General features: G+C 50.2%; 1 protein-coding gene across 2 annotated transcripts in view; it reads left to right on the plus strand.

The window, feature by feature from the left end:
* SCN8A (sodium voltage-gated channel alpha subunit 8) overlaps positions 1-20,757 on the plus strand; it is a 46,661-nt gene extending 25,904 nt beyond the window's left edge. For both annotated transcript variants that reach the window (XM_050331031.1, XM_050331032.1), the window contains exons 13-27: positions 1,067-1,202; positions 2,632-2,870; positions 3,048-3,221; positions 3,895-4,251; positions 5,350-5,820; positions 6,301-6,418; positions 7,253-7,407; positions 7,967-8,140; positions 11,588-11,710; positions 14,926-15,210; positions 15,627-15,680; positions 16,343-16,480; positions 17,111-17,215; positions 17,775-18,045; positions 19,210-20,757. In XM_050331031.1, coding sequence (XP_050186988.1) covers positions 1,067-1,202; positions 2,632-2,870; positions 3,048-3,221; positions 3,895-4,251; positions 5,350-5,820; positions 6,301-6,418; positions 7,253-7,407; positions 7,967-8,140; positions 11,588-11,710; positions 14,926-15,210; positions 15,627-15,680; positions 16,343-16,480; positions 17,111-17,215; positions 17,775-18,045; positions 19,210-20,357 — 3,948 coding nt within the window. In that variant the 3' untranslated portion in view covers positions 20,358-20,757. The remainder of the gene's footprint in view (positions 1-1,066; positions 1,203-2,631; positions 2,871-3,047; positions 3,222-3,894; positions 4,252-5,349; positions 5,821-6,300; positions 6,419-7,252; positions 7,408-7,966; positions 8,141-11,587; positions 11,711-14,925; positions 15,211-15,626; positions 15,681-16,342; positions 16,481-17,110; positions 17,216-17,774; positions 18,046-19,209) is intronic.
* The last annotated feature ends 2,892 nt before the right edge of the window (positions 20,758-23,649 follow it).

Genomic DNA, 23,649 nt, shown 5'->3' on the forward strand with positions numbered 1-23,649 from the left:
AGAATGCAGGAGAGAAACAAAGCTCCAGAAATAGAATATCACTTAGTGGGGCACAGATGAATCTGGATTTGATTGAAACAACATCGCTGGAGAGAGACCTGAGCCAGTTGTTTCTGGGGAAATCTGGTTACTGTGCCTATAAATTCCAAGCTATTTTTTAAATTATTTGAATTTTTGCAACCTGTTTGATCTTAATTAGTTCTGTTAAGCATCAGTTGCTACCTGGTTTTGTTCTACCCTTGCTAACACATTAATACAGAGTTTTGCTTCAGTATTTCATCCTCTTTTCTAACACAGCCTGGATGTGGTGGGAGCAGTAAAATCTGCATGGTGCATGTGTGGAGAGAAACTATTAATTAGCAGTTATTTTATTGCCTCTGCATGGGGAGAATAAAAACTCAGTTCTCTCTCAGTACCCAGGATTTTCTGGGCATTTCCAGAGCAATCCTGGAAAGGGAAACCGAGGTGCCAGCTCTGCCTCGAGGGGAGCAGGGTGATCCTTCCCAGGGTGGAATGACGAGGGATTTCACATCCCTGCTGTGTTAGAAAATCAGCTGCATCGTGGGCTGGAGTGGGAGGAATCCCCACGAGTTCTCCGTGATGGGGCCGAGCTTCTTTCAGCCTGAGTTTCAGATGCAGATTTTGAAATGAATGTTGACACTGTTAAATTACAAACCTTATTGATTGGGGTGGCTCAGGTGAGGCTGGGGTGGAGTTCACCTCTGACCAGCGGGTTGGTGAAAGAGGTTGGCTGGAGCACAGAGAGTAAATTATGTTGTGCTACAGCAGTTCTTTAGAGAACATTTGGAAATGTCCTTTGAAACATAATCCTTAATTTGTCTAAGGCTGCAAAGCACTGGTCCAGCAGAAACAGAGCCTTGAGTTCTGGTTTGATCACTTAGACACTCTAGGAAAGTGGGAAGGACAACAGGAAATAGAGAAATGCAGAATATAGACAATACAGAATATGGAAATAGGGAACAAGTGCCACCTTTCTGGGCTGAGGGTGTGTAAAAACTCTGGGCAGATTCAAGAGTTTGTGTTAATCACCATCTGAATTTTGCAGGGCACTACTGAGATTGAAATCAGGAAGAAACCTGGTGGGTCTCTCTTGGTCTCCATGGACCAGGTGAACGCGTCCTACGGAAGGAAGGATCGCACCAACAGCGTCATGACCGGGCTGACCAACACCCTCGTTGAGGGTAGGTGTGGTTTGGGGGCTCCAGGGAGACCTAAAGTGGCTCCAGGAGAGCTGGAGAGGGACTTGGGACAAGAGCCTGGAGTGGCAGGACAAGGGGGAATGGCTTCCCACAGGAACAGAGCCGTAACTTTACAGTAGTGAGAACGCACAGATCAGAGGGGTAAGAAAACAGCTGGTCCAGGTGATCTGCCCTGTGCCATCTCCCAGGGGCTGGAGAGACCCTCCTTTGCTACAGTCCCTGGGAGAAAAGGGTTGGAGCCACACTGAGAGCTGCAGTGTGACAGCTGTCAGAAGGGAAAGGGGCTGCTGGATGATGGGAATTCTGGAATGGGCAGCACACGGAGATGAGACTTCCAAATATGTTATGCAGGAGCCAGCAAGAATTTCTGAGCAGCAGCCACATGAGGTTGATGATCTCAAATTCCTGCTGTCTCCTGCAATAAAACTGTATGAAAACTAAGTATACTTAGAAACAGAGCAGGGTTCTGCTGCCGCTTCCCTCCTGCGCAGCCGCCCACGGGCTCCAGAGCCACGGGCCTCCTTTTAACTTCCCAAATTCCAAGGCAACTAAATACTAAGCAACCAGAGAACCAATGGGGAGGAGAGCACAGTGGTCCTTTCCCTCTACCCGTGAAAAATAAAAGTTGAGCATTTGCAGCTGCACAGCCTGACTGGAACCACAGCACATCAACAAACAGAGGGGGGAACTCCTCAGTTTGGTTTGGTTTTTTTTTTCCATCCCCCCCTCCCCAAGCACTTGAAATAAGGCAGTGTACAAAAAAAATAAAAATAAAAAAAATGGACACAGCATCCTGTTTGATTTCTGTAAATGGCTGTGGTTTGTCTTAATCAGGTTATTCCTGCTGAAAATCCTTTGCAGCATTATGTCATCTCTTTCCTCTTTTAGAGCAGGGCCGTGTTCAGCACAGAATTCATCTCAGTTATTTAAAAACTGGCACCAAAGGCAGCTGAGAATCTGTAACTTTGGTTTCAACTGTTTTACCTTGATCGGTTCTGAGTTAAATATAGCCCTCCATTTGGGGTAATTTGCATTGAATCCTAAAGCTCAGGTGGAGCACAGGGCTAGAGCTGCAGCTCTGGTGACCTGGGGCAGGGGTAGTGGAGCTCTGGTGCAGGGACAGAAACTCGGTAGGATCATAAAATTATGGAATCCCAGAACCCCTGAGGCTGGAAAACCCCTCCAGAACCATGGAGTCCAACCTGTGGCCCATCCCCACCTCGTCCCCCAGCCAGGGGTGGGGACTCCACCACCTCCCTGGGCATCCTTTCCATGAAAAATTCCTCCTGGTGTCCCAACACTTGACCCAACTCTTCTGTCGTGGCCGTGGTCCTGAGGTTCGTGGCTTTGTAACCCTTTGTCTTCAGCCTCAGAGGTGAAACCTAAACTCTGTTTTGCTTTGTACCCACAGAGCTGGAAGAGTCCCAGAGGAAGTGTCCCCCTTGCTGGTACAAGTTTGCCAACACGTTCCTGATCTGGGAATGCCACCCGTACTGGATGAAGCTGAAGGAGATCGTGAACCTGATTGTCATGGATCCTTTTGTTGACCTGGCCATCACCATCTGCATCGTGCTGAACACGCTGTTCATGGCCATGGAGCACCACCCCATGACCCCCCAGTTTGAGCACGTCCTCTCCGTAGGAAATCTGGTAAGGGAGTGGTGGGAAATACCCCCCCTGAGGATCTGCTCCTGCTGGGATGCAGAGCCTGTTGGTGCAGGCTTAAACTTAGAACAAATTGCAGCGTCAAGATTTAGCCTGAGGATCAAACAACTGACTAAAACCACTCTTTGCCTGTTCTTTGTCTGCCTCTCCTCCCCACTCCAGGTTTTCACGGGGATTTTCACAGCAGAAATGTTCCTGAAGCTCATTGCCATGGATCCCTACTATTATTTCCAGGAAGGCTGGAACATCTTTGATGGGTTTATTGTCTCCTTCAGTTTAATGGAGCTGAGTCTGGCGGATGTGGAAGGACTTTCCGTGCTGCGATCATTCCGATTGGTATTCCACATTCCAGCTCTTTTTCAGTGTTACTGTCATGGAACTGCTAGAAAGCTTAAAATCCCAGAATCATGGAATATCCTGAGTTGGAAGGGACCCACAGGGATCATCCAGTCCAGTCCTGGCCCTGCACAGGCACCTCAACAATGCCACCCTGTCCTTCAGAGTGTTGTCCAAACACTCCTGGAGCTCTGACAGCTTTGGGGCTGTGCCCACTGCCCTGGGGAGCCTGTTCAGTGCCCAACCACCCTCTGGGGGAAGAACCTTTTGCTGAGATCCAACCTGACCCTGCCCCTTTACATGAGAAATGTTTCCTGTTTGCATGAGAAAAGGGAAAATCCACTTTTTTCCTGGGTTTGGGGAGGACAGCAATGAAATGGTGCCATTTTTGTGGTCTCTTCTTACCTTACAACTTCCCTTTCCAAGCTCTGACTAACAGCTTTGGGCAGGGAAGGGTGACTTTTCCTTGGGGAAGGAGGATCAGTGTGTATGGGATGACTTTAAGTGCAGAATCCACAAGCCCAAATTTCAAGAGAGATTAAACATTCCCTGCTCCCACTCTTTCATAAGAGACAAGATGGTTGTTGTTTAGGGAGTTCTGCCTGAATTTCTTCATTTTTTTAAGATGAAACTCAGTGTCATTTGCTTTTTTTTTTTTTTTCTTTTTTTGTAGCTGAGAGTCTTCAAACTGGCCAAGTCCTGGCCCACTCTGAACATGCTGATAAAAATCATCGGTAACTCAGTGGGTGCCCTGGGGAACCTGACCTTGGTGTTGGCCATCATCGTGTTCATCTTCGCCGTGGTGGGGATGCAGCTCTTCGGCAAAAACTACAAGGAGTGTGTCTGCAAGATCAGTACGGAGTGTGAGCTACCCCGCTGGCACATGAACGATTTCTTCCACTCCTTCCTTATTGTCTTCCGTGTGTTGTGTGGGGAATGGATTGAGACCATGTGGGATTGTATGGAAGTGGCAGGACAGGCCATGTGCTTGATTGTCTTCATGATGGTCATGGTCATCGGAAATTTGGTGGTCAGTAAATGGTTACTGATGGGCTTTCTTGGTGGCCTCGGGGTGGGGTAGAGCTCGGGGAGACCACAGGACGAGGGATTGGTGGTTTGTGAGTCTGTTCCTGCTCTCTCGGGGTCCTTCATGGCCCTTGGCTGTGAACAGTCCTGTGGGCTTTGGTAGCACAATATTCTCTGCTTGGTGAGGGCCTTAAACAGCTGCCCACAAATTAAACACCCAAGCATTTCAAACAACAAACCCTCAGCCGAAGGGGGCAGAACCACCCCTGGCCCAGGGCGTGAAAGAAGCTTAAAAGGAGCAAAGCCCGGTGTTTTAATTGCCGGGAAATGAAATAATTTGGTGCTCAGGGGAAGGCCCTGAAGCGTTAACGTGAGGTTGGAAGTGTCTTCTGAAACCTGCCCACCGGCTCAGTCATGAGGAGCTGTCGTGTGCAGGAATGGGCTGTGAAGCTGCACGGCCCGTTGTGTGGGAGGCTGGACTAGATCTAGATTCCTTCTGGCCTTCAGCTTTTATGAGGAAAAGTCTGTGGAGGAAAAATGTGAGCAAGAGTGAAGTCACATGAGCGGTTGCAAGCCTTGAAAGCGGTGGTGGGAGCTCTCCCTGGGAGGACCTGTCTTGCCAAGGGGTTCTGGCAAAGGAGGTGCTGAGGATTGTCACCAGATGTGGGCAAGGAAATAGAGCCGGGAGGGATCACTCGGAATGCCAAGATTTGGCCCTTTTTTTTTTTTTTTTGGAGCCAGGGATGGGTCTAAACCACTAAGGCTGAATTTAAATCCTTTGGGTGATGGCTGCTCCATCAGTCCCTCTCTGACATCTGCAGTCTGGAGCCTGCAAGGGGCTCCATGTCAGGGGCTCCTGTACCTGCAGCACACCCCTGGGACCCCCCCAGAGCCCTGTGCTGCTCTGGGGTCCCCTGTTCAGGGGCTGAGCTGCAGGATCAGGGTCTCGTTCCTTGAGCCCTGGGCACCTCAGTAGGTCTGTGGGACACCAGAGCTCCTCCCTGGGGGCGTTTGGAGACAAAGCTCTGCGGCATCGGCAGGACGTGGCTCCTTTGGGAATACACCCCCGTGTGCCAGCCCAGCATCACCTCTTCCCTTCCAGGTGCTGAACCTGTTCTTGGCCTTGCTGCTGAGCTCCTTCAGCGCAGACAACCTGGCAGCCACGGACGACGACGGGGAGATGAACAACCTGCAGATCGCGGTGATCCGCATCAAGAAGGGCATCGCCTGGATCAAGGCGAAGGTGCGGGAGTTCATGCACACCCACTTCAAGCAGAGGGAGGCGGACGAGGTGAAGCCCTTGGACGAGCTGTACGACAAGAAGGTGAACTGCATCGCCAACCACACGGGCGCCGACATCAACAGGGACATCGACTTCCAGAAGAACGGCAACGGCACCACGAGCGGCATCGGCAGCAGCGTGGAGAAGTACATCATCGACGAGGACCACATGTCCTTCATCAACAACCCCAACCTCACCGTGCGGGTCCCCATCGCCGTGGGGGAGTCGGACTTCGAGAACCTCAACACGGAAGATTTCAGCAGCGACACGGACCCCGATGGCAGCAAAGAGGTGGGTGTGGGGTGTGGGGTGTGAGGTGTGGGGCTGGAAGTTCACTCAGGTGGTTTGAGCTGCTGTGAGGGACAGATGGGAGGGAGAACTGGGTGGTTCCAGCACAGAGTTTCTCTTTGTCTTATGGCGGTGTCTTTGTACTCGAGGCAGAAGTTCCTTGTGCGAGTGGCTCTGTGGGAAGCCACGGATACTCGTAAAATATATAGAATAATAGAATCGCAGAATGGCCTGGGTGGGGCAGGGCCTTAAAGATCACCTGGTTCCAACCCCCTGCCGTGGGCAGGGACACCTTTCATCATATCAGTACTTAGTCCTGTCTGTCCCGTTAATGTAAGGTGGGTCAGGACCTCAAGGAGGGAAGCGAGGAAACAACTCTCATCCCAGGAAATGTGGTGAGCAAAGTGTGGCTGAACCGCCGTGAAGATCCATTATTGGCTGGGAACTGATTGTTGACTGGGTTGGGGTTTGTTTTGTGCTCAGAAACTCGACGACACCAGCTCCTCTGAGGGCAGCACCATTGACATAAAGCCCGAGGTGGAAGAAGTCCCTGTGGAGGCACCGGAGGAGTACCTGGACCCCGATGCCTGTTTCACAGAGGGTGAGCTCTGGGGGTGGGAAGAGCTCTCTGAGCTGCTCTGGGGGCTGATCTGCTGTAAGCTCACCTTAGGGTTCAGCCAGCCTGGCTCAGGGCTGGCTCTCAGCTTATTTTGAGACCTCCCTCACGTGCTGGTGAACTCATTTAGAGGAGTTTGCAAAGTGAAGAAGGCCTTGGAGATGCAGTTGCCATTGCCAGGATGCAGATCACGGAACCACAGACTGCTTTGGTTTGGAAGGGACCTTAAAGATCATCCCACTCCACCCCCTGCCATGGGCAGGGACACCTTCCACTGTCCTGGGTTGTTCCAGGCCCCATCCAACCTGGCCCTGGACACTTCCAGGGACGGGGCAGCCACAGCTGCTCTGGGCACCCTGTGCCACGGCCTCCCCACCCTCCCAGGGAGGAGTTTCTAAAGAATCACAGGTGACCTGTAGCAGAACAAGGTGGTTTTTGTGCAGCTGGTGCCTTGAGTGCTCAGAAGCAGAGTACTTTTCCCCTCCTGCCTCTGACCTCGATGTCTTCCAGCAGCCGATCCGTTACAGGTATTCCCATGGCAAAGATGCTTTAAATGGTTCAAGGTTATTTTGTCAGCGAGTTTTCCATTCGTCCCCCTCAAGTGCCTGGACCTCACCAAGTAGAACAAGCTGATCTGTTCCCAGAGCGATGTTAATTCGGGTGCCCGGGCGCGGGAGCGGCGGGACGATCCCAAAACCCTCCAGGAGGCGGGAGTTTGAACCAGAACTCCTCGTGTTTGGTGGTGGTGGCATCCAGAGCGCTCCCCAGAGAGTGAGAATGTTCTGTTCCTGAGCCCAGTGTGCCCTGTCCCCTTTGCAGGGTGCATGCAGCGCTGCAAGTGTTGCCAGGTCAACATCGAGGAAGGGCTGGGGAAGTCGTGGTGGACCCTGAGGAAAACCTGTTTCCTGATTGTGGAGCACAATTGGTTTGAGACTTTCATCATCTTTATGATCCTCCTGAGCAGTGGTGCTCTGGTGAGTACAGGGTGTGGAGCCCAGGGGTGTCTAATTGTGTGCAGGAAATTTGGGGGGGGAAAAGCAACCTGGAGAACAGCCCAGCTCCTTCGGGGTACTGCACAAAAACCTCTACTGAGGACTTCAGTTTAGTTTAAATTAGGAACAAAGCCTTAAAAACCTGCAGATCTGGGTTCTGGTCATAGCTTGACCAGAAATGGGAGGATCTGGGGCAAAGTCAGCCTGTATCAAAGTCTCATGTCACAGAGTCACAAAATCCCAGAGTCACTGGGGTGGGAAAAGCCCTCCAGGATCATCGAGTCCAACCTGTGACTGGGAATTTCCTTTTTTTGGGGTTGTGGGGTCTTTTTTGGTTTAGTGTTGCAGCATTTCAGCTACTGGAGCAGATAAAATTCGCTGTGTAAGAACCATAATTCATTTTACTATGTATGATTTATGTATTTTATATATATTTATAATACATATTTAACTCAGCATCATTTGAATAAGCTTCTGGATAACAACACTGGACTATGGAGTGAATCCCATAGAATGACACGAGCTCCTGGTTGTTCCCCAGGCTTTTGAGGATATTTACATAGAGCAGAGGAAAACCATCAGGACCATCCTGGAATATGCAGACAAGGTCTTCACCTACATCTTCATCCTGGAGATGCTGCTCAAGTGGTGTGCCTATGGATTTGTGAAGTTCTTCACCAACGCCTGGTGCTGGCTGGATTTCCTCATTGTGGCTGTATGTATCCTCTCCTCCTTCTTCCTGCTTGGAAAAAACCCTGGTGGGGAATGTTTCCTGCCGAGATCCATCCTAACCAAATCCCAGATTTAATGAGGATTCAGTGCCAGATGTCTGTGAGTTTGCAAATCAAGGCCCCTTGAGCCCTTTGGGTGTTTCCTGGTGCAGACTGGGGGATTTCTGCCCCGCAGAGCCCGAGGTTTTCCAGCCCTTGGCTCTTCTGCTCAGCTGGAAATAGGATTTCTGGGAGACCTGTCGAGCTGCTGGGAGGTGTTACCAGATGGGATATTCCGAGGAATGGCATTCTCTGTAACCACTTCCCTGGGTTATTAACAACAAGGGGGTGAGGAGGCAGCGAAATCTCTCCAGTCCCACCATCATCATCATCCTCCTCCTCCTCCTTCTGTTCAAAATATGTCATGCCCAGGGAAGAGAAAGCAGGACCACATGAAACCAGGAGGACAGATAAGAGGTCACAGCAGAAGAGAGGGACATGGTCAGTCGGGATAGATCAGCCCTGGAATTCCCCTGCAGGACACCTTGGGAGGGAGGATAAATGGGAGAGTTAAAAAAAAGGGAGAATAACTTTGAGAATTAGAAGAGGAAAGACAACAGAGGGAAGTTTCAGCAATAGGTTTGGCTCCGAAGCACAGAAGGGAATTTAAAATAAACGGATTTTGTGCTGTCCAGAGTGGCAGGAAATTATGAAATTCAACAGGACTGGAGCCCAAAGAATTGCAAAAGCAGGAACTTTGGAATCCCAAGTGCTTGGATTCTTTCATTTCAGCATATCTGGCTGGGAATCAGTGGCCGTAGTGAAAACCCCCAAGAGCCAGTAATTTAAAAAAGAATTCACAGTTTTTCCAAGCTTCTCCCTTGGAACATTCTGTGTATGATTCAGTTGCTGCTCAGCACCATTATCACTCTGGAAATATTCCTGAGTAGGTGGAGGAACTATGCTTGGAATTCAGGGGCAGAAGTGACTCAAACTCTACGTTTCCTGTGGAAAACTGAAAGTTTAAATAGCTTTTTTTTTTTTTTTTCTAAAAAGTCCTCTCTGATCCCCTGTAACACCTTTCCTTGGACCCATCTGCACATTGTGAGTCTTTATTTTCTGGATCTCTCTCACTGCCTGGAGATGAGGCACAAATTCAATTCCAGCTGTTGGGGATGAAGTGCAGTTTAATGGGCAGATGTGGTCCAAGCTTAATTTCCTTCCCAGGTGTCTGGTGGAGTAAAGGTCAGGGACTTCCCAGGCAGGTAAAACACGGGGAGGGAAGAAGGATCCGGAATTCCCAGGGCTTTGGGAGGAATTCCTTTCACCTTTCTGGTGTCTCAGGCAGGAGAGCTGCACATTTGTCCCTGCAAAGAGCCTGAAGTGGGACTTGGAGATGCCAAAATGTCCCTTGATAAAGCCTTGGTGATGCCTCGTGTCCTGTGCCTGCTAAATGACGGGTTTTCCCCAAAAAAATTTTGGGACATGGCATGGATGGGGTTGGAGTGAGTCAGGACAGCAGGGAATGAGCCTTTGCACCCTAACAACGCTCTTGGATGTTATTTTGCAGGTTGCTAGCATTGTCCAACCCCCTCCTCCTCATCCCCAAAGCTTCCTGGGTGTGTTTGTGAAGACTTTTTTTCGGGGTAATAATGAAGGATTCTGCTTTCCAGTCAATCTGGGATTCCCTTTGTCCGACCTCGTGCCTGCTGTGTCTTCCCTCGGAATGTTGCTCAGAGCTCCATCCAGCCTTGAACACTTCCAGGGATGGGGCATTCCAGTGTTATATTTACAGGCTATAAATAGACCACACCTCCAAATCCATTGGATTTTGGTCCAGGATTTTAACTTAGCAGCGTTGCTGAGGGCTCAGTCTCATTCTGAGAGGGCTGATTTTCCTCCAGAAGGCTTTGTTAGAATCTTTGGGACACCCCTGGGGTCTTTGCTGGGACCTTTGGGACACTCCTGGGCATGGATTTTGTCAGTGGGATTTTAAAATCAGATGGAAAAACCAGAGAGCTGTGTGGCCATGTATTGTAGCCACTTATTTTTTGGGGCACATATCATGGAATCGTGGAACGATTTGGGTTGGAGGGGACCTTCAACATCATCTAATTCCAAGTCCCTGCCAGAGCAGGGACACTTTTCATGTGAAGGTGGAAAAAGCACATGCATCAAATATGATGAAATCTCAGTTTTTCCATATGTTTATGCATTAGAAAGCTGGTTCTGAAATTTCCCTGGAATGTGTGTGGAATAAGAATCATCCTTATAATTAATTTCACGTTGTTATCCTAAAAACATCCCTTCCGAAAAACATTGGTACCTGGGAAGTGTCCTGTTCTGAAAATGCAGTTCAACCCTAACCTGTTCCAGGAGGAGTTCTCATGTTTTCCTGTTATTTGTTGCTCTAGATTGATGTCTTTTTATTCCTTGAAAAAGGTGGGCATATCTGTTTCTTATCTGTGTGACAGCAGCAAAAATGGGAGCAGTGGCAGCTGCTGGATGGTGTCTGTAGCCATTTACATGTGGCCAAGTCACGCCTGGGACTTGGTGGCTTTAAGGATACTTGATAATTCCCACCTGCAGAGCCTAAATCTGGCTCCAGGCTGCTGAGCAGGTTGTCTTTGTGGCTGGAAAAGTGTTGGGAAGTGGATCTGGAAACCGTGTGCTGGTTCAGCTGCCCGTGTGTAAAATGGGCACATCCGCCCTCGTCCCACCTCGGGGACACTCCCCAGGGTCACTGTGACACTGCCAAGGGTCACTGGGACTTGGGGGCAGGCAGAGGGCACAGCTGGTGTGTGTGACAGGCAGGAAGAGCAGCCCCATCCCCGGGATCTCAGGCAGGAGGAGCCGGAGCGGCCCCGGCCCCGCGCGTGGCGGGGTCAGCGCTCGGGATTCCCGGAGCTGTTTGTTCAGTTCGTGGCTGAGGTGTGAGAGCTCACCAGAGAGAGCTGGGCCCAGGTGTGCAGTGAGTGTATTTATCTGTATTCTTTCCCATAGGTTCCTTTAACATTTGTCTGGCTTAAATTTCATGGGCGCCGCCGGGATGCCGCCGCCGGTGCAGGGCGAGGGTAAGGCTTTTGTCCTCGTTTGGGCTCTTCCTTCCAACAGCCCCCTCTCCGTGTGTGTCTCTGCCTCTCTCTCACTGATCTCTCCCCTCTGTTCTTTTCTCAGCCTCATTATTTCCTTCCAGGTCGGTTCAGTCAAGTGAAGTAGGCAGCTGGTGTCATGGCTTCGGTATTTGGGGCGGCCCAGGTGGCTCCTGGGCTGGGCAATCAGGGTTAGGGGATCCAATCTAACAGTCTGGAACCTTTTTTTTTTTTTTTTTTTTTTTTTTTTTTTTTTTTTTTTTTTTTTTTTTTTTTTTTTTTTTTTTTTTTTTTCTCCTTCTATTTTTTTTTTTGTTTTGTTTCTGTTGTGTTTCTATTTTGTTTCTGTTTTCTGTGTAGGTCTCTTTAGTCAGCCTTATAGCTAATGCCCTGGGCTACTCGGAACTAGGTGCCATAAAGTCCCTTAGGACACTAAGAGCCTTGAGGCCTTTAAGAGCGTTGTCCCGATTTGAGGGGATGAGGGTAAGACTCCATTAGCAGCTGATCCTTCTGCATGCCCGTGGAGCGGTTCTTTTTTAAAAGCATGCTAGAACTGATCAAAACTTGGTGGAAAGAAAATTCCAAACAGAATCACGATGCAGCTGCTGACTCGATCACCTCTACGTGGATGTCCCCTCACCCTGCCCACCGCTGCACCCTCCCCTCTAACCAAGGGAGATGCATAAAGCTGCCTCATTACATTAATTACTGGCCCAACCCACCTGCCATTTCGTAGCCGATGTCGACACTTGGCTGTTCTCATTTGGCCTGGCTTTGACCTCGAGCATCCGAGGGGCTTCTCAGCTGGAACTTTTCCGATCTAGGGAGAATCACCAGGTGCAAAGAAGCAGAACTGGAACCACCTCGGGGTCTCCGGCCCCTCCGAGTGCTGGCTGCTGGTGGAATTGGATTGAAAGACTCTGGCTGAGGGGGTTTGACAAAAAAAGCAATTTACCTGCCGGGGGAAAAAGCTGCTGCCTCTCGTGGGTCACTGCAGGAAGGGACTGGGGGGGAGCTCAGCTGGTTGAAAACTTTGGTTTCATTCCTCTTGTTGCACCTTGTTGTTCTCGGTCCAGTCTGGTGGCGACTGGCAGCCTTGTCTGGTAGTGAAGCTTTTCCTTTCCACCCCCACCCTTTTTCCATGCTTTTTGGTCCCTGTCCTGTCACTGTGGAACCAGAATGAAGCACAAGCAAAGCACTGAACTTAACAAGCTTTCCTCAAATTGGAACTGGCACCACTCCCTTGGGGATGTCAATTATTGCAGTGTCTCACTGCTTTACCACTAATATTCTGTATTTTGGTGGGGTTTTTTTTTCCCCCAATTGGGATTGAAATAGTCTCCTATGAACATGCAAAAAAAAAAAAATCATGTAGTAGAAAAATGAAGTAAAGGGTATTTTGTACTGATGGGTTTCCCAGGTGATCTTAGAACACTAATGGGGGTTTTGTGCTAAATCCCAGTTAGCTCATAATCAGAGATATTACAGGAGATGAAATTGTGCATTTTAAATAGAAAGGGAAGGGAAGAGCAGTTGCAGTTTTACTTCAGGGTCTGATTGGAGCAATTCCACCTGGATCCTTCTGATCTTTGGATTTGCTGTAGTGTAACTGAGCCCAAAATCCAGAGTGAGCTGAGCAGGGAATCCTCAAATTCCCTAGGAAGTGATAGAAATACAGGAGGTCCAAACCCAAAGAGGAGTGTTTCTTCCCTGAGGCCTTAGCCTGCTGTTATTTCTTCGTGCCATTGCCTTAATTCTGAACTTGACTGTATGATAATGGCACAAAGGATGAAAACTTTCCCTGGACACAGAGGCAGAGCTTTTGCTGGGCTGGGTTCAGGTCCCACTCAAGGGTTTGATCTCAAAGAACAGGCCTAGCACTGAACCTGGGGACATTAAAGCCATTTTTAAGCTGTGCTGGAGAGGAGATTTCTGATGCACCATCAGGAAATGCTCATCCTGAGAGTGGGGGATTTTCACCACAGCAGAATTGGTAGTTACAGCTTAGCCCTGTCAGGTACCCAAACCCAGTTATTTTTCCTTTGTTCTGACCTGAAGGCAAATGTCCCTGCCCCATCCAACCAGGCCAGTTCCTCTGAGCCAGAGGACAGAGGTCTGAAGTGCCTTTGTAAAGGAGACCCAAACTGGAGTTCTTTGCTTTTCTCTCCTCCATTATAATCTGCATTTCCAGGAGCTTGCTCTGCTCTGGGCTCAGTCAGGGAGTTTTGACAGTGGTGCTGTGGGATGTGCATGTGTTCTTGTCAGTCTGCACACAAAAGCCATGTTCCTCCTCTCCCATCTCTTGGAAAGCTGTGTCAGTTTAAACAACTGTCAAGTGACCATGTTTGAGGGGGATTTCACCCTTTTCTTGCTTCCTGGGAGAACTGGAATAAAGCAATGTACAGATGGGAGGATCTGACCCAAAAAAGCCCCTCTGGTGTTGGTGTCCAGCAGCTGGACATCCTGTTGGGATGAAGGGAGACTGAGAGCGAAGGCTGGACTCTCACCTGTGTCTTCAGCCCTCCCTGGGTGCAGTGATGAGCTCCTGACATGATTTAACAGCTGGAATGGGAGGATCACTCTCTAGATCACCGTGGTCTTCAATTTTTGCTCCAAGCCCCATCCAGCCTCTCCATGAACTGCCGTGAGGAGGACAGGGCTTTGCTGCAGCACTCACTCTGTGTGGTGGTGGCATCCAGCAAAGGGGTGTTGTAGGAGCAGAGAGGGGACCAGGACCAGCTGTGCCACCTGAGAACTCCCAAACCCCCCCGTGCAGCTGAGTCATCTTTCAAAACTAAGGCGAAGGGGTAACAACAGTTTAGACTCTCTCCGTCTATTAAAGGAATCTAAATTAGGAGATCATAATAAAAGATTTAATATCCTGCTGACCTACCTCTATTAAAAGCCTCAGAGCTTGCCTTTGGTCATGTGGTGGCCAGGGATGCTCAGGGACACGGTGCTCCCAAACTGGGAAAGGCTAAAATGAGGCGATGGTGGGGGGAGCCGCCGTCGCTCCCACCACGTTTGCTGCTGTTTGGAGGGAGGAACATGGCTTTTCTGTCTCAGCTGCATGCTCAGCTGTCTGCCTGGGGCAACATGACTGGCCTTGCTTAGTCACGATACGATCTCGGTGTTACTCGGTGTGACCAGAGCGATGCCGGGCTTGGTCCTGTCCCCCCCGCCCGGCTCCGGGCCCTGGGTGGGAGCAGGATCAGGCTCCGGAGTGAAAACAGCCCTGTTTGAACGTGGGGAATGACAGGAGGGGCCACTGGCTGATAAAACCCATGGAATCCACGAGCAAAAGTGTCCTCACACTTGGCTCTGAATAAATTCCAGCTTAGGAGCCTGTTTGTTTGAGCACACCCACCCCCACCCCCCCACCACCTTTGGGCGACTAAAATAACGTGAAATAATTGTTGTTTAACTCGAAGAACAACTGATCCAAAGCTGAACTCCGTCCGTCCAACAGCCTGGCCTGTTTTATTCTGAAAACAGAGCTTCCCCAGGTGGCTTTGGAGCAGGATTGGTCACAAGGCTTGGAATAAGTTCACTGCCGACTTCTGTGCGGAGCAGCCGCCCCCCCGGCGTGTCAGTGGCCCGACCCCCTCTATTCCCCCCCCAAAAACAGCTGTACTGATGCTCGCTGTCTCCTGCCTCGTGTTTTATACTGAAACTTTTTCCCACCCCTTCCAACACAGGTGGTTGTCAACGCCTTGGTTGGCGCTATCCCTTCCATTATGAATGTCTTGTTGGTCTGCCTTATCTTCTGGCTGATTTTCAGCATTATGGGGGTTAACCTGTTTGCCGGGAAATATCATTACTGCTTTAATGAAACAGCTGAGCACCGCTTTGAGATAGATGTTGTTAACAACAAGACAGACTGCGAAGCTCTGATGCCTCCCAACTCCACGGAGATCCGGTGGAAGAACGTGAAAATTAACTTTGACAACGTTGGGGCAGGATACCTGGCTCTCCTGCAAGTTGTGAGTTTGGCCTTTCACCGTTCTCTTAACTGGGGGCTGCAAACTGCTCCTGATGCGTTCCAAATGCTCCCCTCTCCCCGTGAGACACAGGGGCCCCTCAACCCCCCTCGGGTTTGGGGCTGGAATAAAGGGGCCATTTTATCTTTCCTCTCTTTCCTAATGTCTGGGTCTCCCAGCACAGCAAGGGGGCCCCAGGTCTGTCCGCTTGCATTGGCCTTGTTGGACCTCGTGAGGTTCCCATGGACCTTCAAGCTCGACTGATTTCACTTCAATTAGAAGAGAAATTTTGAGTAATGTTAAAGTTCACTGTGCAGGGCCATCAAGAGGGCCAGGGAGTCCTTGAGCTGACTCAGGTCAGGCTTGTTCTTGTGTTTTGGGTGAATTCTGACTCAGAGAACGTGTGTTTTCTTTGCCAGGCTACATTCAAAGGCTGGATGGACATCATGTATGCAGCAGTAGATTCCAGAAAGGTAAGACCCCAGTCTCCCCTCCCCTTATTTCACTCTGCTCTTCTGCTGTGGTAAATCAAGAGTGAGAATTGCAGAGCTGTGCTTGTAGCAGGTTTTTAATGCTGGGATTGTTTTCATTTGCTCTGTTGCTCTGATGAGTTAAAAGATGCTCGAGGAAATCCCAAAAAGGGCAGGTTCTTCTTTTTTTGTTCTACTCCTCCTGGAGTAGAAATACAGTGAAGGAAATAATGCAATTATAGATTTAATCATCACATTAAGCTGTGGGGAGGGATTAACCAGAAGATCCCCCATGAACCTTATGTCTGCATGGGAGTGTTAATGTGAATCCAGGTTTGGGATTGTGTCTGGGCTGGAGTTGTTCCTCAGGCACTTTTCTGGCTCTGGCCTGCTGGAATCATGCAAATACCATAATTTCCTTGTTTTCTTTTTTCTCCCCCCCTTGATTTTGTATGAAAATATTTTTAAATGGATTTTCTTGTCCTGCAGTGAATGCAGGTTGGAAACAAGTGTGGCTGTGTCAGGACAGTGTAAAGATCTTTTCTGATCTTTTTGGTGTTACATCTTCAAAAGAAAGAGCTTGGGAACACGACCAGTCTCATTTTGCCTGTAGTTGTGTGATGTCTTTGAAATGTCACTTGTTCCTCTTCTCACCTCCCCTTCAGCAAGAAGAGCAACCCAAGTACGAGGACAACATTTACATGTACATCTACTTTGTTATCTTCATCATCTTCGGCTCCTTCTTCACCCTGAACTTGTTCATTGGTGTCATCATCGACAACTTCAACCAGCAGAAGAAAAAGATGAGTGATCTGTGTTTGCTGCTTTGCTGTTTGTGGTCCCCTGTGGTCTGTGTTTGCTGGGGGAGTGCTGGGTCTTCAGGCTGGTGGGATTTTCTGCAGAATAAAGTCACTTTGGGGCACAAACCTCCTTTCTGTGTGCCCCAGTCCCTGCCCAGCCCCGTGGGACTGGCTGAGCAGGATCAGGGGTGCAAGAGGCAGCCCAAGGCTTGATTTAAACCCCAGCCACATTAGACATTTTCCCCAGACTACATTTTCCTGCATTTTGGGGGGTTTTTATGCCTTGACTGAAATAGAGGCTGGGAGCAAGATGCCTTCCTGTCTTGTCTCTCCTCTGCTGCTTTTCTTCCAAGTCAAGCTGCGGATTTGCATCCTGTAAATGCCCTCACACCTGTTTATCACAGAGGGGAGAGGGGATGGGAAGGAGGACAGTGCCATAGAACAGGTCATTCCTGGGAAAAATACTCCTTCTTAAGGGAAGATCAGTCCACCTTGGGCATTAGTGGGAGTTATTTCTGTCTGGAATAGCTGCCCACCCACCTCCCAGCTGGCAGGTCTCCTCCTGCCTGAGCTGGGCTTTACCCTTTCTGCTCTAGGAGCTGATTGTAACCAGTTTTCCTTTTGCCCCTTTACTTTGGAGGTCAAGACATTTTCATGACAGAGGAACAAAAGAAGTACTATAATGCCATGAAAAAACTGGGCTCAAAGAAGCCTCAGAAACCCATTCCCCGACCTCTGGTGAGTCCCTTGGAGGGAACCGAGGGGGGAACCTGCAGAGCACATTTCAAAGGAGCTTTGGCTCCAAAAGCATCCTTTGTTCTAACTGTCCTGGACTCATGACTGGAAGTGCTTCACCCTCCCTTTGGGCTCAGCAAAGAGGGTGGAGGGGTGTGAATAGTAGCATTGGGGTGTAAATAGTTGGGGTGTAAATAGTAGCATTTTCCTGCCTTTCCCCTAAACAGACTGAATTGTGGGCAGGGTTTGCCTCGAAAGCTTCATCAGATACTGACAAAACAATGTCCTCATCCCTCTTCCCACCAACAGTGAAATAACTTGTTGCCTAATGATAGATTAGGAAGGAATTCCTCCCTGTGAGGGTGGGGGGGCCCTGGCACAGGTTGCCCGGAGAAGCTGTGGCTGCCCCATCCCTGGGATGGTGCCTGAGGCCACTTTGGAGCAACCTGGTCGGGTGGAGGGTGTCCCTACCCGTGGCCAGGGGGTGGGATGGGGTGAGTTTCACCCCGTGGTTCCACGGTCCGTGTTTCCAACCCCGTCCCTCGCCTCTCCCGTGGCGCAGAACCGCATCCAAGGAGCCGTGTTCGACTTCGTCACCCAGCAAGCCTTCGACATTGTCATCATGATGCTCATCTGCCTCAACATGGTGACCATGATGGTGGAGACAGACACGCAGAGCAAGCAGATGGAGGACATCCTGTACTGGATCAACTTCGTGTTTGTCATCTTCTTCACGTGTGAGTGTGTGCTGAAGATGTTCGCCTTGCGGCACTATTATTTCACCATCGGGTGGAACATTTTCGACTTCGTGGTTGTGATTCTGTCCATCGTGGGTAAGTGTGACGCCACTCCAGAGCTCTGGGGGGGCCAGGCTGTCTGGGTGTGTGCAGGGCAGAGCATGTGTTCTGGTCTTTGAAGGGGGGGAGGTGGCTTTGTCAGGGTTTTCGGGGGTTCTCTCTTGGCCTCGCGAAGAGGCCGTGGCGGGTTTGGGTAGGTTTTGGCAGCCCGAGGTCCTGGCTGATGCCTCCTGCCCCCTGTTCTGGAATTCCTTTGCAGCCATGTGGAGTAAACCACTTGAACAGTGGCTCTCCTTGTCTTTAAAAACAGAAGTTTCACTCCCCCCATCAGAACGTTGTAATGCTCAGTAACCACTGAAAATATCCCTGGGGGGCTTCCTGCCACAGCATGTGATGTTGGGACTTGGGTTGAATGTTGAATCAATGTTTCCTCCAACAGGTTTTGGGCTTTTTAGCATCTACTCTGCAAAATATGCAGAGCCTCACAAATAAATCAGGGTAAAGCTTGGGAGCACACAGGCTCAGTGACAAACCACAGCCTTCAGACTGTCCCGCAGCCTAAAACTCAGCTCCAGCTTTTCTGCTGCTTGAAATCAGGTTTATCTCACACACTTTTAGCACCTTCAAAGCAGAGTCCATAGCCTGGCTCCTGGGGCAGGGTTGGGCACCGAGAGCAAACATCCCCAGGAGGGAACTCATCCATCCTTCTCTGGGTGGGATGGATCCCCTGCAGCTGAGCCCTCCTCCCTCTCTGTGTAGGGGAGAGCTGGTTAGGGAGCCAGAGCTAAGACTTAGAACCATCTCCTGAGTGGAAAGGGATCATCCAGTCTAATCCTGGCCCTGCACAGACACCCCAGCAATCCCACCCTGTCCCTCAGAGCATTGTCCAAGCACTCCTGGAGCTCTGGCAGCCTTGGGGCTGTGCCCACTGCCCTGGGGAGCCTGGGCAATGCCAACCACCCTCTGGGGAAGAACCTGACCCTCCCCTGGCACAGCTCCAGTGTTCCCTCGGGTCCTGTCACTGGTCACCAGAGTAGAGATCAATGTTTGCCCTCCCATGTCCCCTCGTGAGGAGTTACCTGCCTGAAGGTGAGGCCTCCTGATCACAGACCCCTCCCCATGCCCCGTCCTTCACCGGGCCCAGAGGGAGCTGCAGCTTTTTGTGTCTCCATTGTCACACTTGTCCCTCCTCCTGTCTAGGAATGTTCCTGGCTGAAATCATCGAGAAGTACTTCGTGTCCCCCACCCTGTTCCGAGTCATCCGCCTGGCCCGCATCGGCCGCATCCTGCGATTGATCAAAGGAGCCAAAGGAATCCGCACGCTGCTTTTTGCCTTAATGATGTCCCTGCCCGCCTTGTTCAACATCGGCCTCCTGCTCTTCTTGGTCATGTTCATCTTCTCCATCTTCGGCATGTCGAACTTCGCCTACGTCAAGCACGAGGCCGGCATCGACGACATGTTCAACTTTGAGACCTTTGGCAACAGCATGATCTGCTTGTTCCAGGTCACCACGTCCGCCGGCTGGGACGGGCTCCTGCTGCCCATCCTGAACCGGCCCCCGGACTGCGACCTGGACAAGGAGCACCCGGGGAGCGAGTTTAAGGGGGACTGCGGGAACCCTTCGGTGGGGATATTTTTCTTTGTGAGCTACATCATCATCTCCTTCCTGATCGTGGTCAACATGTACATCGCCATCATCCTGGAGAACTTCAGCGTGGCGACGGAGGAGAGCGCGGACCCGCTCAGCGAGGACGACTTCGAGACCTTCTACGAGATCTGGGAGAAGTTCGACCCCGACGCCACGCAGTTCATCGAGTACAGCAAGCTGGCGGACTTCGCCGACGCCCTGGAGCACCCGCTGCGCGTCCCCAAGCCCAACACCATCGAACTCATCGCCATGGACCTGCCTATGGTAAGTGGGGACAGGATCCACTGTTTGGACATCCTCTTTGCCTTCACCAAACGCGTCCTGGGGGACAGCGGGGAGCTGGATATCCTGAGGCAGCAGATGGAGGAGAGGTTCGTGGCGTCCAACCCTTCCAAAGTGTCTTACGAGCCCATCACCACGACGCTGCGGCGCAAGCAGGAGGAGGTGTCGGCCGTGGTGATCCAGAGGGCTTACAGGGCTCGTTTGGCGCAACGAGGCTTCATCAGCCGAAGGCCTGCCTCCACCAAACTGGAAAACGGGGGAGCCAACAGGGAGAAAAAGGAGGGAACCCCGTCCACGGCGTCCCTGCCCTCCTACGACAGCGTCACCAAACCCGAGAAGGAGAAACAGCAGCGGGCGGAGGAGGGGAGGCGAGAAAAGGCAAAGAGACAAAAGGACACCAGGGAATCCAAGTGTTGAGACAGAACAAAAACAGAATTAAATAAATAAAATAGTAGAATTGTACAAATTTAAACGATATTTGCAAGTGGGGGAAAAAAAAAAAAAAAAAAAAAGATTGTTTACAAACTTCCTGAAATAATCTCAATGCAGAACAGCTGTGGAGACACTTACCTGAAGATCTTATACCAAACATAGTCTGCTTACTGTGTGACAGCGTTGCATCTAAAGCAGTGACCTACCACCTGTTTAAAGGACCCTGTAAACAAACATTTAAACACACACACAAAAAAAAAAAAAGGAAAAAAAAAAAAAAGGATTTTCTATTGTTTGGGCAGGTGGATACTGCATGTTCCACATCAGTCAATGCAACTTAGGACAAACAAGCAAAATAAACCACACACACGCACACACACACGCACACACAGAAACAAAACCCGCTGCTGGGATCCATGTATTCTCCAAAGCAGCCCAAAATGGATTTTATTTTCCCATTTTGTTGATTATTCTTGAAAGGAAACCCAGAAGTCACGATGTTAACGGGTTTGTCCATGCAAAACTGGATTTGCATTTAGTTAAGCAGCAAAAAAAAAAAAAAAAAGAAAAAAAAAACAGGAAAAAAAATGAAAAAAAGTTAAAACAAGTAGAACAAAAAAAAAGGGAAAAAAACCAAAACAAAGCGCCCATTGAGCCCATTGAGTTGTCACAGTTTTATTTGAGATTTATTACCTGCATTCTACTTTCTACATGGGCTTTACTTGGTTTGGGAGATGGGGTAATCGGGTACCTTCAGCCTGGAGCCAGCTCGGGCTGGTCCTCCCCGAACAAACACCGTGCTCGTTAACGCGTAGAAAAGCGATTTGCATGACGGCATGACCAGGGACCATGCATGAGGAACCACGAGACACGCAGCCACCTGTCCACAGGGGTGTGTAAAGCCATAAATTCGAGGCACTCCACTGAGTATCTACCGCACACTGTACTTGGAGAGAAACCTTAGTGACGCTCCTGCCCGGCACCAGTCGTGTCCCAGTTCGTAGTGGATCTTCCATAGACCTGCCAGTAGGAGAACAAAAACCCAACAAAACCCATCAGATCCCATCAAAACCCCAAAAAAACCCCTATCAGACCCCCAACAAAACCCAACAGCAACACAACAAAAAGCCAACAAAACCCCCTACAAAACCCATCAAACCCCAGCAAAACCCCAACAAGCAGATGAACGAATTGTGTGTGTCTGTTTAACGACTTTGTCTTTCTTTTCCATAGAGCCATCTCTTTTGCACACTGAAATAGAACAAAATTCCAAATGCTGCTCTGGACCTCACCCAAGGGGAGAGGATAAATCTGGGAATGGCTTGTTAATCCATGTCACTGTAAACCCCAAAACCTAGGGCTTCAACCAGCCAGCAAGGTCAGTTGTATCCTGCAATATTTAGCATTAATTGCTGTCCGGCCTCCGCCCCGCGGCGCAGACTCCTCTTTTGGGAGAGATAAAAGCTAAGAAAACAAAAAAAAGGCAGCGTGTTATCTCTGCTGGTGGGAGTTTGGGGGGGCTCACCCACGGCAATCCCACGAGGTGGGGGACGGGGATGGGACTCCCCCTTGGCTGTCCCGTCGGGGGGGACGCGGAGCCGAACCCGGGATCCTCGCGCGGAGCCGGCGTTGGGAGCGTGGCCCTTCCCGGGGCACGGGGTGTGCCAGGAGGGTTTTTGGGGGGGGGACACAGCCCAGCAGGGGCACAGGAGGAGCTGTCGGGTGCCTTCACCTCCCTCCCATCTCCCAGACCTCCATCGTGGCCCCGTGGTGGGTGGGGGGAACCGGAGCTACCTCTTGCCTGGTCTCGCTGCAGCAGGGGAAGGACGTCACGAGCCACCTCCAGGCGTTTCTGTTTCCTCATCCCCAGCTCCCTCTCGGGGCGTCCTCGTGGCTCAGCCAGTTCTCAGGCCAGCCCTGCTGGGCTTGGGGGGTCTCTTCAGGGCTGGGGGGGCTCGGGTGGGTGCAGGGAAGGGGGGACAGAAGGGTCGGTGAGGAGGTGACGTTTGGCCCCAACCAAACCGAGGGTACCCAGAGCGAGGTGGGGGGAGAAACCCAACAGGCCAGAACTCCACAGGAGGGTGAATCTCAAGTTTGCATAATCCCATAACCCAGAAAACGACAGGAATCACTTAAAAATAAACCAGACCCAAGCAGGAAGCCATCCAGCAGCCATCTGTGCCACCGCGGCGTCCTCGGGGCAGCCACGGCACGGGAGCAGCTCTGCCCCACAGCAGGGACCTCGCCTGTCCTGCCTTGCCCCTGTTGCTCCAAGGATGTATAATAATAATAATAACAATAATAATGATGAAACAAACAAACAAAAAAGAAACGTAAATCTACATACATATGTACAGGCTACATTGTAAACAGCACAAAAAACACAAACATTAAAAGAAAAGGGAAAAAAAAGGGGAAAAAAATAGCTGAAAAGTGTGGTTGAACTTTTTAAGAGACGTTATAAATACTGTAATATATCATTTTATTTTATCGGCATGCCTTTTTGTAAATACAAAGAACTACAAAAAAAAAAAATTATAGAATGGCTTCTGGCTTATGCCATTGTCCATGGTTATTTTTATTTTTTTAAGATTTTTTCTGTTGTCCTTAGACTTTAGATAGCCAGGAAAAAACGTCCCCCAAAGGAGAAAAAAAAAATACCAACCAAAAAAAAAAAAAAAAAATTCCAAACACCCCCCTTATCCCCCCTCCAAAATAGATTTTAACAAAAGCTTTATTGCAAGTGATCTTTGCAGCAGCAAAAGTCTCTATTTTTGGGTTCCAATGTGCAATAAGTCGACCACTTCTATGCAAGATTTGGCTGAACTTGTCCTTAGGCTGGGCTGAGTCTCGTAGGTGACGCTCGGTGCGTTCGTGCTGGCAACTCATGAAGCTACTCGATTACTTTAAAATAAAAAGTCCCTTCAAACTCTGTATAGATATTTATTTTTTTAATGCCAGATCCGTATGAAACACAGGGGGCTGCTGAGCAGGAGGGGGAGGGAGGAGGTTCGTTGGCTGGAGTTGGTCCTTCCGCTCAAGGAGAGTCGAAGGGGGGGTTTTTGGGGTGGTTTTTCTCCCGTGATTTCCTCCCCGGGTTGAAGGGAGCGGGACACGATGGGGCTTCGCTGGGTGAAGCCAAGAGAGGGGGAAACTTCGGGCCAGGAGCCTCAGGGACCCCCGTGTGGCACCCGAAGCTCCGAATTCCAACTCCTGCGTGGAATTCACGCACTGTATCCTGGGGTGGGGGGAGCAGAGCGAGGGAGGGGGGGGTCAC

This window comes from Myiozetetes cayanensis, unplaced genomic scaffold (assembly GCF_022539395.1).
Source record: "Myiozetetes cayanensis isolate MyiCay16 unplaced genomic scaffold, myiCay2020 scf47, whole genome shotgun sequence".
Taxonomy (NCBI): Eukaryota; Metazoa; Chordata; class Aves; order Passeriformes; family Tyrannidae; genus Myiozetetes; species Myiozetetes cayanensis.